Here is a 14,428-nt window from a genome sequence, read left to right on the forward strand (position 1 = left end):
TCCGCGTGCTGCACATGGGTGATAGGTTTGCCATCACAGAGATAGGATATCTTCACTATAGAACAAAATATCAGCTGTCCAAATATGTAGCTATTTCCTCCACTCAACCATGCTTCTCCATGACATGCCAGTCAACTATTGTCTCTACCTCTTTCCCCTTGTAAGGATAAAAGGGCATCAGCAGAGACTCTTTCTATTTATACTAACAATCTTCTTTTTCTTGATCCTTATTTATTTACTTATGGATTTCCTAAGTTTATTTAGCTGCCCATCTCACCTTTGTGACTTTCAATGGCATAGAAAATTTTAAACAAACATTACCACAATGACTACAACAATATCATTTTAAAACGAAACATGTTTTTAAATCCATATAATTTTGGGATGCGGCATTGAGTTTGCCTATCAATGCAGCCACTTTCCAGCTTCTATATACACATTCCCAAAGTCCAGGCCAGGTGGAAAACCCACGTCTTCAGGACCTTCTAGTGGGCCACAAAATTTCAGGCAATCTGACTCTAGGCTAATTTAGAGTTGCACAACTGCCATTGCCACAGACCTGAAAGGGCCTGATGGATAAGTGGAGGTTGGATAGAGCTGCAGATGGGCCAATGCAAATACTTTCCAAACCCAATTGCACAATGTGTAGAGAAGCGAACCATGCATGGAAATGTGCTGACAAAGAACACCCATGTAACACAGTTGAACAACAGACACATATATTCTCTCATGTTCAGTGCTGGAGAAATCTGCTCTTCTTCTGGGTCCCATCAGATGATATACCTTTGTGGATAGGACCCACAAAATGCCCTCCCTACATCAGATTAGATAGATCAGATCATAGGCCCCCAAAGGGGCTCATGGCCCAGGACTCATATAAATCTGCCTCTGCTGGACAAAGTGGAATGTCAGCTTCAGCAGAATACCAACCAGGAGACACCTGAGGCTGATTAAACACAGTCACCAGGAGAACAGATAGAGAAGTTTTAATTCTAATTTCTTAAGGTGCTTGTTCTTCGGTTAAAGATGAATGTTATTTGGCATTGGCTAAAAAGATGATTAATTCTAGGTCATGATTTATTTGAATTGCGTTTGTTCTGACTCCACCCTCCGAAAGAGGAGAAAATAATATTTGTTCATTTAAAAAGGTTTTAGATCAGAGGATAACTGATTTTCCAAACAAGCTGTTTGAAAGAGGTAATGATTCTGGTAGGCAGGAGAACATCATCTTCTTTTATTGAATGGGATAGGGCTGGATAAGCTTGGGACTTCTCCATTAATGTTTTGATACTGAATTGAGAGTAATATTTTTTATTGCAGAAAGGTGGATGGTGTGGGGTTATTAATATATCATTTGCACCTTTGTTCTGAAGGCAATTCAGTTGAATTGCCCATTTTCATGAACACTTCTAACTGACTTAGGACATCAGATGAAACGCTTAGAATCATTTTGCAGAAAACTGAATATTATTCCAAGATTTTATCGCTTTTACGAAGATGGTCCTCAAATAACTGCAAATCTGAAATATTACTGCTATTTTCCATACATTTACAGGCAAAGCCAAGAAGAGAGACTGATAGTGATACCAGTTGTCAGAGTACATGGAATATTCTATTCTTCTTCTTCTCCTTCTCCTTCTCCTTCTCCTTCTCCTTCTCCTTCTCCTTCTCCTTCTCCTTCTCCTTCTCCTTCTCATTATTATTATTATTATTATTATTATTATTATTATTATTATTATTATTATTATTATTATTATTATTATTCTGCTAGAAGTTCTTTCAGCAGGTTAGCTTACAGAAAACAAAGAGAAAATATGCATTGTGTCAGCCGATCAGAGAATTTCTTAGATTGTAAAACAAAACAAAAAAGGGCATTGAAGTTTAAGGAAAAGCATGGATATCACAGAGGAAGAAAAAGTGTCCAGAATTGTCCTGTGTGCACAATAACCAACGAGTTGTTTCTAGAATCAAGAATCCCTCCTAAATAGATATCTTTAGCTGCTTATTTAAACCTTTTCTTTCTTGGTTGGTTAAAAAAAATATCTCTTAACAATCCCGGTAATGTTTGATTAAAAGGATCAATAATCTGATTGATTGTACTAAGCCTTGGTTTTTTTTAACCATCTCTCAACCCAACCTTCTCCAAAAGGCTAATTGAAAGTGTCATTATCTTGTATGCAATGTGAGCTGATATTCTGCTGGTTCTCCCAGAGCTCAGAATAAAGTCTACTTCTATGCTTATTTTTCTTTTCCAGGAAGAAATACTTTATTTGTGAATGGATTTCTATTTACATAGTCTGATTTCAAACATGACTGAGGAAAATATATGTTATACCTTAGGAAATGAATTTATCATCTGGTCAACTTGCATTTTGGAAGGATGTGCAGGCTTTATCGTATATCCCTTAACTTTGATAGTAATTCTGATAATTTTATATTATCCCATTGTACTTACGTTTTCTCTCATTTATCTATACAATGCAATACTTTTTGTATGGAAAATAGTTGGCAATCTGCCAGATGATATCGATAGCAAGGAATGGGACAAGCCAAAGAAATTTTTGGCACTGGCAGCTAAGTGGCATGGAAAAATACTGCACAGTAAGTACATCTTAATTCATTCTTTAGACAGGAATGAGGAACTTACTATCACTCTTGGCGTCATTCTTCTGGTGAACCATAACCAGCAGTCATGTCCATCTTGGAGCTGCAACTGAATCTAACAGAATTTGAATGGAAAACAGGATATAAAGTTATGTATAATTCATTTTTGTAAAAATGCTTCAGCAACTAGTCAAGAAACTCCATTATTTCTGTGGTTGAAAAACTGGATGAAGAAGGAGTTGACTTAAGTCCTTTGGTCAGCAGAGTAATTTCAGGCATATTTTTTTTAATTAAAAAGACAAACTTTATATATAACCATAGACTACCAGAAATATTTAGGCACGTACATGTTGGGATAATTATATTCCTAAAAATAACATTAGAAAAATATGTATAACTTTCATGTTTAGTCGTACAAAAACATCAGAAAGCAAATATGAATGTTCCTGAGAGGAGAAAGAGGGCTATAAAATGGATCTCAAATCTTGGGAAACAATAGTACATCCCAGTGTTCTCCCCATTGGGATAAGGACCAAGCCTGGGTGTATTCGGAAGCCTTTGTCCTCTGCCCATCCCATTATTCGGACATCATATATTTTACATGTCTGTTAATAATAATTTTATATGTCTGTTAATAAAAGTAAGCAGAATACCAAAATTGCCTTTTAAAAATGTTTTACAATGGCCAAAATATCCTAAGATTGTATTGAGATATTTAAGATAAAAGATAAGCTTTTATATCAGTTTAATTGGTATGAATCTAAGTGTCGTATAGGAAATTAGAAGGAATATGTAGGCTCACAAATATAATAATACCCAAATCTCAGGAGATTCTGATTGATATTGATGTTCTGATTGACCAATGCGACAGCCTGTTGTTCCAGAAGTGACATATGATTTTAAATATTTAGCTTCACAAGTAAGCTAAGAAAGTTAAGAAAAAAAGTGGTTTATACAATCTTCTTTTCTTCTAGAGGAGACCTTTGTGAAACAATATTGAAGCCATTTCATTGTTCCACCATTAACAGGTTATGAGGTTTCTGGAGTAGAAAATATACCAAAAGAACCAGCGATCTTTGTTTATTACCATGGAGCTTTCGCAATCGACATCTATTGTTTTGTCCATAAGATATATAGACTTACTGGGAAATACATGTATTCTGTGGTGGATCATATTCTTTTTAATCTACCAGGTAAAAAAATACCCTATATGTTTAGTTTTAATTATTTTCAAAAGACATTGATTCATTGACATTGGAAGTCCAATTTTTCTCCTTTAAACTCTTGGCTAAATTATCATGGTAGGAAAAAAAGTGTTTGTTTTTACATGTAAGAAGTAGATTTTTTATTATTTTTCTCCCTCTACCACACATTACAATCATTATATCAACATTGTTTACATTGTTATATCATCATATCTGTACATATATATAACATTCCGCTTCTATATTTACATACTTTTATACACAGTTCTATAAATATTTATATATATTGTTTTTCGGCTTAATTATTTTTCTTGTTTTGCAGCCATTTATACCAATTGTTCCAAATTTCATAATATTCCGATTCTTCCTTATCCTTTAATTTCAGTGTTAATTTATCCATCTCTGCGCAGTCCAAATTTTTTTTTAACACTGATTCATCCGAGGGGGTATTGTTTTGTTTCCAGCATTGGGCAAATGCTATTCTAGCTATAGTTAAAAGATGTGTTAATAAATATTTAATTTTCTTTGTATATTTCCCTTTGATTATTCCCAGCAGAAAGATTTCGTGTTTGTATTTTATTTGTTCTCCTGTAATTTCTTGCACCCATTTCCAGATTTTTGTCCAATATTTTTGTGTTTCCGGGCAAGTCCACCATATATGATAAAAAGTCCCTTGTACTTTTTTGCATTTCCAGCAGGTCGGTTTCACATTTGGGTACATTTTGGCCAGTCTTGTTGGTGGTAGATGCCAACAATAAAACATTTTGTACGTATTTTCTTTAAGTGTTGCTGATCTTGTTAATTTGTAATTTATGTTCCTAATTCTTTCCCAATCTGCAAGATCTATGTTATAGCCAAATTTTTTGGCCCACGCTATCATACAACCTTTAACTTTTTCTTCTTCTTATGTTACTTCTAGTAAATATTTATACATTTTCGTTATGAATTTATTTTTGGGGCCAATTAAGATTTTATCTGTTGAAATTCTGTATATATTCCATATTCTTTTACGTCTTTTTTGTATCTTGATTGTAGTTAGAGATATGTCCACCAATCTATATTTATATTATTCTCCTTTAGTTCTTGATTTGTTTTCAAATTCCCTTGACTGTCTAAAATTTCACTATATCTAACCATTTTTGATAGATCTAGCGTATTGGGATGTACCATGGCTTCCATAGTAGAAAGCCATGTCGGTATTTTCATATAATGTTTTTCTTTAATTTTATTCCAGACCTGTATCAATGCATCTCTAATATAATATCTATGAAAATATTTTTGTTTCTTTTTGCTCTCTTCCCATAAGAAAAAATGCCATCCTGTTTGCAAATCGTGGCCCTCTATTGTTAGTATTCTTTTATTTTTTAGATTTATCCAATCTCTAATCCACGTTAATGCTGCTGCTTTGTAGTAGAGTTCCCACTCAGGGAGTCCCATACCACCTCCGCTTCTCTCATCCTGTAATGCTTTCAATTTTATCCTGGCTTCCTTCCCTTGCCATATAAATTTTAATATAATCTTATTCAATTCGGTAAAAAAAAATGTTCTCTAATTTTATGGGGATTGTTTGAAATAGGTATAGAATTGTTGGTAGTACATTCATTTTTATCGTTGCTATTTTCCCTAATATTGATAATTGTAATTTCCCCCAAATTTCTAGATCTTTTTTTATTTGTTGCACTAGTTTTGTTTAATTATTTTCTTTTATAGCTGAGCATTTTGCAGTTAGCCATATTCCAAGATATTTAACTTTCTTTGTCACCTGCAGTCCTATTATTCTTTCTAATTCTTTATTTTGTTCTTCTTTCAGATTCTTAGTTATCATTTTAGTCTTTTCTCTATTGATCTTTAATCCTGCTACATCTCCATATTTTCCTATTTCTCTCATTAGGCTATTTCCTGTTTCTAGTGGGTCTTCTAAAAAAATACCAGATCATCTGCAAAGGCCTGAATTTTATACTCCTCTTTTTTAATTTTGGTTCCTCTTATCTCCAAATTTTGTCTAATTCTTATTAAGAGACTTTCAAGCATCAGAATAAAGAGCAGAGGTGATAATGGGCAACCCTGCCTTACTCCCTTTGTTATTTTAAAGAACTCTGAACTTTCCCCGTTTAATATTATATTTGCCCTTTGGGTGGAGTATATTGTTTCTATTACTCTTTCAAATTGGTCTCCTAGGTTCATATTTTTAATTTGTTGTTTCATAAATTCTCAATTTAGATTGTCAAATGCCTTCTGTGCATCCAGAAAGACAAGTGTCATTTGTTTCTCTGGATGCACTTCATAATATTCTAGGATATTTGCTATTATTCTAGTATTATTTCTGATTTGTCTTGTTGGGAGAAATCCAATTTGGTCTGGATGTATATATTCATTTAATATTCTTTTCAGTCTCTCCGCTATTATTATTGCAAATATTTTATAGTCGGCATTCAACAATGAGATTGGTCTGTAATTTTGAATCTGTTTTTTTATCTGTACCTTCTTTATATATTAATGTAAGTGTGCTTCCCTCCATGAATGCGGTATTTTTGCTTTCGTCAATGCCTCGTTGTACATTTCCAACATCAAGGGTTCTATTGATTCATTCAAATCATCTATTATTTTATACCATTCTGCTGGGAATCCATCTGGGCCTGGTGTTTTATTATTTTTCTGTTTCTGAATCGCTTATTTCGTTTCCATTTTTGTTATTTTTTTTGATAGCATTTCTTTCATATCTTCTGTTATTGGTGCAATTTCTTCTCTATTTAAATATTCTTTTATTTGTTTTCCATCTACTTGTTCTCCTTTATATAGCTTCTCAAAATACTTATATGCAATCTTTTTCTTCCCTTCCATTGTATGTTGTAGTTCACCAGTCTCCTCTTGAAGTTGATATATTAGTCCTTTTTCTCTTTCCTTTCTCAATCTGTATGACAGCCACCTCCCTGGTTTATTTGCTTGCTCAAAGAAGTTTTGATTTGTTAGTTTTAGATCATTTACCATTTCTTCCTGAACTAATATATTTAATTTATGTTTTGCTAACATCCAATCCTTTCTAGTTTTGTCATTTTTTGGCTTATTTTGTAGTTCTATTTCTAAATTTTTAATTTCCTTCTCTAATATCTTCTGTTGTGCCCATTTTTCTTTTTGCTGAATATGCTATAATAATTCCACGGGAGTAACCTTTCATAGTGTCCCATAAATTTTGTATTGATGTCTGTTCTTTTGTGTTTTCCTTAAGAAATAGCTCCAATTCATTTCTACATTTTTGAATAAATTCTTTTTCTTTTAATATTTGCAAATTTAACCTCTACCTTCGTCTAGTTTTTTTTTCTCCCTTTCCAAATTATTTTAATGGGATTGTGGTCTGCCCAAGTATTTGGTAGCATTTCAATTGTATGTATTTCTGCCCCAATTTCCCCATTCATCCATGCCATATTGATCCGTGACCAAGATTGGTCTGGGTTAGAGTAAAAAGTAAATTGTTTTTTTTCTGGTTCCCTTTTTCTCCAAATATCTATCAAGTTTAACTCCTCCATCATCTCAAAACAGGTTGTTGGTAGTGTTTGGTTTTTTTAGTTTTTTTGTCACTTACGTAATCTTTTTTGCTGTCTACTATGGCATTATAATCTTCTATTATGCAGATATTTCTCACTCCAATTTCTATAATTTTTTCATGTAATTTTTTATAAAAGTTCTTCTGGTTTTCGTTTGGGGCATATATTGCTACCAATAACATTGATTTTTGATTTATCCACATCTCTATCATTAATATTCTTCCCTTTGGGTCTGCATAAATTAAATTTGTCTTTATCCCATCTTTAACGTATATTGCTATCCCTTTTCTCTTTTCTTCTGCTGATGCTGTATATAATTTTCCTAAGTTTGGACATTCCAGATATTTTGTATCCTGTTGTTCAATGTGTGTTTCCTGTAAGCATATTATGTCTACTTTTGTTTTGTTAATTTTGCCCAGATACGTTTTCTTTTTGTTGGCGAATTTAATCCATTAATATTTACCGATAATAATTGGATTTCTTCTTCCATCCTCCTGATTCTTTACCTGTCTTTGTTTTTTTGTTAACTCTAGTTCCTTTTTTGGCTTCTTGTTTTTATTCTTGCTTCCTCCTCTTTCTGTTGTTCTTTCCTCCCTGTTTTCCTTCCATTACCCTTTGTTGTCTTTCCTCCTGGCTTCTATATTCCAACTCCTCTTTACTACTCTGTTTCTCTTCCGAGTCTATTATTTGTTCATATAATTCCTGTGCCTTCTCCAAATTGTCAATTTTAATCCTTTTCTCCTGCCAGGTTACTAGCATCCCTTCAGGTACTAACCACCTAAATAGTATGTCTCGCTTAATTAATTTTGTCGCCAGAAATTGGTATTCTCTCCTTTGCTCCCTCACTCTTCGTGGAATTTGTTTTAGTATTTGTATCTCTTTCCCTTTGTACATCATCGGCTCGCCTCTTGTTATTTTATAAATTATATCTCTTACTTTTTTCCTCACGAATCTGATGTGTACTTCCCTATGTAGTTGGTGTTTTCTGGCATAATTGGTGCTTACTCTATATATGTCGTCCAATTCATTTAAAATATCTTGTTTATCTTTTTTTAGTATCTCTGCTATTAATCCCGACATTATCATTTTTAAATCTTCCTCTTTTGTCACCATTACATTCTGAAATCGAAGGTAAAATGCTGCATGGTCCATTTCCATGTGGATGAGAGCATCCTCTAAGTTTTTGTTTGATGTTTTCATTTGTCGTTCAACTAAGTTTAACTTCTTCTCAGTTTGTTCTGTTCTTTTTTCTACTGCTTTTATTGACTGCTCATTTTTTTCCAGTGTTTGTTGTATAATTCCCATTTTGTTGTCTAATTTCTGTATGTCATTTTTAACTTCATTTTTCATTTCATTCATCTCTGATTTCATTTCATTCATATCTGTTTTCATTTCACCATGGTTTTTAGCAACTGCTTCTTGAAGTTTAATCATAGTTTCTTGAATAGTTTACAGTGCTGCCTGCACATTTTCGGTGTTCAATCCAGAGTTTGATTTTTCTGTTGTAGTCATTTCTTCTGTTGACCCTCAGGGTGCTGGAGAGGCAGTCAATACCTTTGTCATTGGATTTGTCACTGGATTTACAATTGTCTTTTTCCCGGTTCTTAATGCTGTTGTTGTGATATTTGCCATTTCTCTTAAGGTTTTATCTTGTTCTTTTAGTATCTTATATATGTTGCCCCAGATTAGCATCCAATATCTTTCCTTTTTTTTTACCCCCTTTTTTAATTTCTTAATTAATAATTCCTTAACTTAGCTATATTAATATATAAACAATAGTCCTAAAGCAATGTAAGAAACTTAAATAATATCTATAGGTTATTCAATAATACCTAGAAATAGTAGAAGGAGGGATTATACAGACAGAGAGGAGGGACAGAGAGGAAAAATCTCAATGTTCGTTTATATCAGCAATGCTATACCTTAAAATTATAGTTATTTCACTGTATCCTTCACTATATCCCTAATATTACTAAAATTTAACTTAGATATGTGTTTGTAGCATAGACATATATATGTAGGAGTAGCCACAAATTTTCTACTTAATTTTAAATATAAATGTAGGTATTAATTTAAATACTTATTTATAAATACTTATTTATAGCTATTATAGATATTATATATAGATATATATTATTAATGCAGTCAGCTCATTCACCACTTTTTCTTTAAGTTCTTTAAGTTACTTTCTTTCAGTCTTTATAAAGTTGTCCATGTTCTTCTAAATGATTTCAGTACAGCTGTTGCATCAGCCTCCTCTTCCGTTTCATTGTTCTCTTCTCTTCCTAATTAATGGCAGTCAGCTGCTGCTCACCAGTATAATATAGTTCTCCAAGACCTCCCTCTAACTCGATTTCTGTGAATAATTTTTTTAGATCTTCTTTTGCAGGACTAAATCGGTTGATTGCACTCCACAACTTTGTTCATCCTACAAGAGAACAGAGTGTAGACATTCTGAAACAAGGGCACCAATTAACAGTTCCACCAGGAGGACTGCGAGAACAAAACTATGGAAATAACCATTACGAACTAATATGGAGGAAACGGAAAGGATTTGCTCATGCAGCTATAAATGCAAAAGTGGTGAGCTATTTGTCATTATATCCTTTTACTACTGTGGCTGTTAATTGCAATATGTATTTGGAAAAGCTATGCTTCCATTTCATATCATATATTTATACTTTACCTATTTGTAAATGAAATGACACCCCCAATCAGATTTGACAGACCAGGAATTGGCAAATATGTCATCTGTGATGCTCCAAAAATTTGGTTTCTTTACACATACTTCTTTATCCATATCTATCGCTTTCGTATAATATTTATGGCTTCTTTAAATTGATGACATTTTCCATTAATATAGTGTTTCCCTATTCATATTATTATTTTCTCTTCTTTCCTTTTTGTTATTCACATGCTACCTATATCCCTCATCTACACACTCAATGTTCACTGGTACCATGGATAATTGCCACTGCAAGGGCCTAATTGGTTGAGGAATACATATCTTCTTTTATAAGCCAAACTCGCAGGATTATGAACCAAAAAGGCTTTGGAAATATCAGGACTTTAGAATTCCTTGTAGCCAATTTCTTTGACATTCAAATCATTTATATTCCTGAAAAGAATCTATGTCTTTCAGAAATATAAGTATACTCCTTTGAATTGCCATATTTCTGCCTCCACATATGAACTAGTCAAAGAAAAGTTTTGGCAATTTGCCTTCAGTGATTTTCATATTCTTCTGAGATGTTCTGTCCCATTGTGGTGAGATCATTCCATTCTAATCCCTCATTTAACACCAAATTTTATAAGAAGGAGCCATTGATCTCTCCATATGTCATTTATAAAACAACATTTTCTTGTCCCTTGGATTATAAATTCTGAGATGAAAGTCTTTGATCTACCACATCTGTTAGATACTAACAATGAAAATAGGCTCCACCAAGCTGCTCCATTTTGGTGGGACAATACTTCAAGCTGATTGGCTGAGACATCTGACAGCTCCCTATAAAAGGGCAAGCTGTCAGGCAGGCCAGTGTTGATTCTGTACATAGTTTGCTGAACAAAGAGCTGTTGTTGTCACTAAAGCCTGGTTCCTATCTCCTCCATTCACCCTATCTAACATTGGGGATGAGGATAGGATTGGAAGACAACTAAGCAGCAAAAAGAGCTGACAACGTGATCCAGTATCCGAGTCAGAGCAATAAACATTGGGCGCCAAGTCGCCATTTTGAGCGGCAAATTCAAAGTTACCTTAGCCTGTAACAATGATGAGGTATGCCCCACTAGGTCCCTACGATCCAGCCATAGAGCACTGGGACTCCTGTATGATGTGACTCAATAGCTTCATGGAGTCCAATGACCTTCTCAGCCTATCGGAGTTATTGTGGCCTCAAGGTGTTTGACACCACAAAGTCACTCTCCAAGCCAACTCCAGTACAGACGGTTGCATGGTCAGTGCTGCAGAACACCTTAAAGATCCTCATTACCACCGATCCTCATCAGAACCATGGCCTGAAGCTGTACAAGAAGCATGCTCAGGTGGGGGGGAGGGAGGGAAGCCTGGGTCCGCCCATCCTCGCCATCGCCACACCATCCCCCCTGGTATGGCATGCCCGGGTATGACCCCCTTGCGCTCCCCCCACTTTTAGCACAGGAGACCAAAAAGGGTCGCCATCACTGATGTAAGTTCATAAGGTGGCACGAATTCAACTTGCAGAACCAAAGAGAATGGGAGACCATCAAACAGTATGTCGCAATGCTTCATAAGGCCATGACATACTGTGAATTTAGAGACTTGGACGAGTTGCTGTTCGATTAAATCATCTGCAGAGTGAGGGGTATAAACCTGCAGCCAGAGCAATGGAATCGTCAACAAAGTCCACTGAAAATATTCCAGAAGTTGAGTTCAAACTACATTTAATAAGAAAGAAGCTGAGTGCAATTAGATGAATGAGATTCAGGATTGAAGGAAGAATGAAGGACAGTTCAGCATGACAGAAGATGAGTTCAAACTACATATAGTAAGATTGTGCAACTGTTCCAGTGTTTAAAAATCTCAGAAGAAAATATCTGAAAGGAAGTCAAAAGTTGCAATGATCTTAGCAACATAGATTGTGAATATTAATTTCTCAAAGTTATTTTTTAATATATTCAGTTCATGTCCCAACAATACATTTCATTCCTTTCATGTACAGGGACTGAAACAGTCTCATTATTTCTTTCTTTTCTTTCTTCTAGCCAATCGTTCCTGTGTTTACACAAAATATTAGAGAAGCATATGTATCATATGGAAATATACGTAAGTAAACCTTAATATATCTCAGGAATATGATTACTTATAAGGTTATAGATCTATGCATCTGCATCTTTGCCTGCTGTCTTTAATTTTAAAGTTATTGTAGCTCAATCATCAGAGCTTTGCTGGAAAACCTGATTCTAATTTTCTAACCCTTTTAAAATTTAAGTTTAACTTTGCAAATTGTAGGGCTCAAACATGGGAGCCAAACATTCTCCACTTCAACTGGAAAACCTTTACTTTACTCTGTTCCAATACTGCTACTAAAATGCTAGTATTCAAATATAGGATTCTAAAAAGACTAATACATAACTCTTTGCAGACTGATGCTAATATGCGTTTCTGAAATTTTCTAAATCTTGTACCCAGGAATAATGAGATGGTTATATGAGCGAACACGATGGATCGTCTTTCCATTATATGGATTATTTCCAGTTAAACTAATAACCCATATTGGAAAACCAATTCCATATGATCCAAATATATCTGCTGAAAAATTAGCTGAAAAAGTAAGTATTACAAGGGAATAAAATACCTAACTGTGAGTGTAAGACTATTATCCATTCATCCATCATCCATCCATCACTGATTAAAGATCACTTATTCAAATTATTCAACATTGCTAGCTGTATGCCTAAATGAAAACATTCATCAAATTGCCATCACAACGAAAATTCTAAGAACTGCAGCAAATAGCTACACCTTCTAGGTTGTCTTCAATGGCAGCTTCACATAGAATAAATGACACATTTTGAGAAATGACAAGGCAGGAGTTACTGTCTGAAGACCTAGTCCAAGAATAGGTTTAGCTTTCATATCTGTTGAAGACTGTTTAGGCACAATTTGAATAGTTCAGAAGAACCCCAATTGCATACTAACTTCTTTTGGATGACTGCAACCATGTCAAGATCAGTAGGCAGAATTTTCATGTAATCAGATGATTTCAGTATAATAATGCATCTGACTTCCATGTATCTCCTGTTCAGTTTGCAATGCTGGTAAATATCACTGCATTAATGATATGAGGCTCCAGATTGTTGAATGACAATGTGATTCAACTCAGTCACATTTATAGCATTGTTTAGCCCTTAGAGCACCTTTCCATATGTCCTGCCTCTTTATTTCTCTGATCAATAGAATGGAGCATCTTTTCCTTAGAGGAAAAATGGCTGGGCACGAAATGCAACAGGTTAGCTCAGCTGCGATATTTAGATGGTCACATAGCCTATAAAGTCATAATCAAATTCCTTTGGGATATGCATGTTCTGAAAAACCAGATATTGTGATATCTAATTTGAGATTCACATATTCAAGTAAATGCTGAATCCAGACAATTGTGGCTTACACAACAAGTAAGGAGCAAATTAAATGAAAGGCATCCAGGTTCTATTTTGTTTTTTTTTTAATTATACTACTGAATGTAGGCAGAGAAGTAATTCTACACTGTATATACCTCATATGATTTAACCCAAAGGAAAATGTTATTTATTTATTTATGTACAGTATGGCATCAGTAGGAATAGGAAAAAAAATCTTTGCCATAAATTGGAATTTTACATACATAGTATGTTTAAATATCTTCTATAGAACAGTCAATAATTTTTAGTTCTGAAATGTTCTCTCTATAATTCTTGAAACATAAATCTAATTTTTTCTTTCTTTTCCGCACCCCACCCCACCCCACCCCACTCCATCTCTCCAACAGACTCAAAGGGCAATAGAGGCTTTACGGGACAAACACCAGGAAATCCCAGGAAGCATATTGCATGCTCTTAGGCAACGCTTTGAGACACGTAACAAAGATAAACAGTGATATAACAACAATCATCTTTGTAGAAAATATATATGTATGTTTAGATAATATGTGTGTAGTTTTCTCTGACGCATTTTGTTAAAATAACTGAAAAGGGAAGATTGAGATGGGGAAAAATATTGGTTAATTTCAATGTGTTTAAATCACCAACATCAGAATAAATTTAATTTGAAAATATCAAAGCATTATATGATGATCATTCCACACTCTTATGAATTATGTTTGAATAATCCTTGTCATGTCACACTTGTTGAAGAAGTTGGTTAAAGAGATCACCGTTGGCCAAGGGCACCCATTTGGGGGCACCTTCATGTTCCTTCTCTCGAATGAAGGGTTGCTAACTTCCAATCCAGTGTCCAAACCATGAGAACTACTGTTTTACAAGAAATCCCACTGAACTGCAAATGACTGGATGAGATCTACTGTTATTCCGATCTTCAAAAAGGAAGAAAAGGAAAATACA

At 34.2% G+C, this 14,428-nt stretch overlaps 1 protein-coding gene across 1 annotated transcript; it reads left to right on the forward strand.

The window, feature by feature from the left end:
- Nucleotides 1–2,276: 2,276 nt before the first annotated feature.
- On the forward strand, nucleotides 2,277–13,976 carry LOC309390513 (DGAT1/2-independent enzyme synthesizing storage lipids-like; the record flags this gene model as incomplete). The annotated part of the gene is made up of 6 exons (XM_081949901.1): nucleotides 2,277–2,601; nucleotides 3,633–3,797; nucleotides 9,741–9,934; nucleotides 12,095–12,155; nucleotides 12,522–12,661; nucleotides 13,858–13,976. 6 exons carry the CDS (start codon nucleotides 2,277–2,279, stop codon nucleotides 13,963–13,965), a joined length of 993 nt encoding a protein of 330 aa, XP_081806027.1. The 3' UTR covers nucleotides 13,966–13,976.
- Between the last annotated feature and the right edge of the window lie 452 nt (nucleotides 13,977–14,428).

The sequence above is a fragment of the Natrix helvetica genome (assembly GCF_964273705.1).
Source record: "Natrix helvetica genome assembly, chromosome: 4".
Taxonomy (NCBI): domain Eukaryota; kingdom Metazoa; phylum Chordata; class Lepidosauria; order Squamata; family Natricidae; genus Natrix; species Natrix helvetica.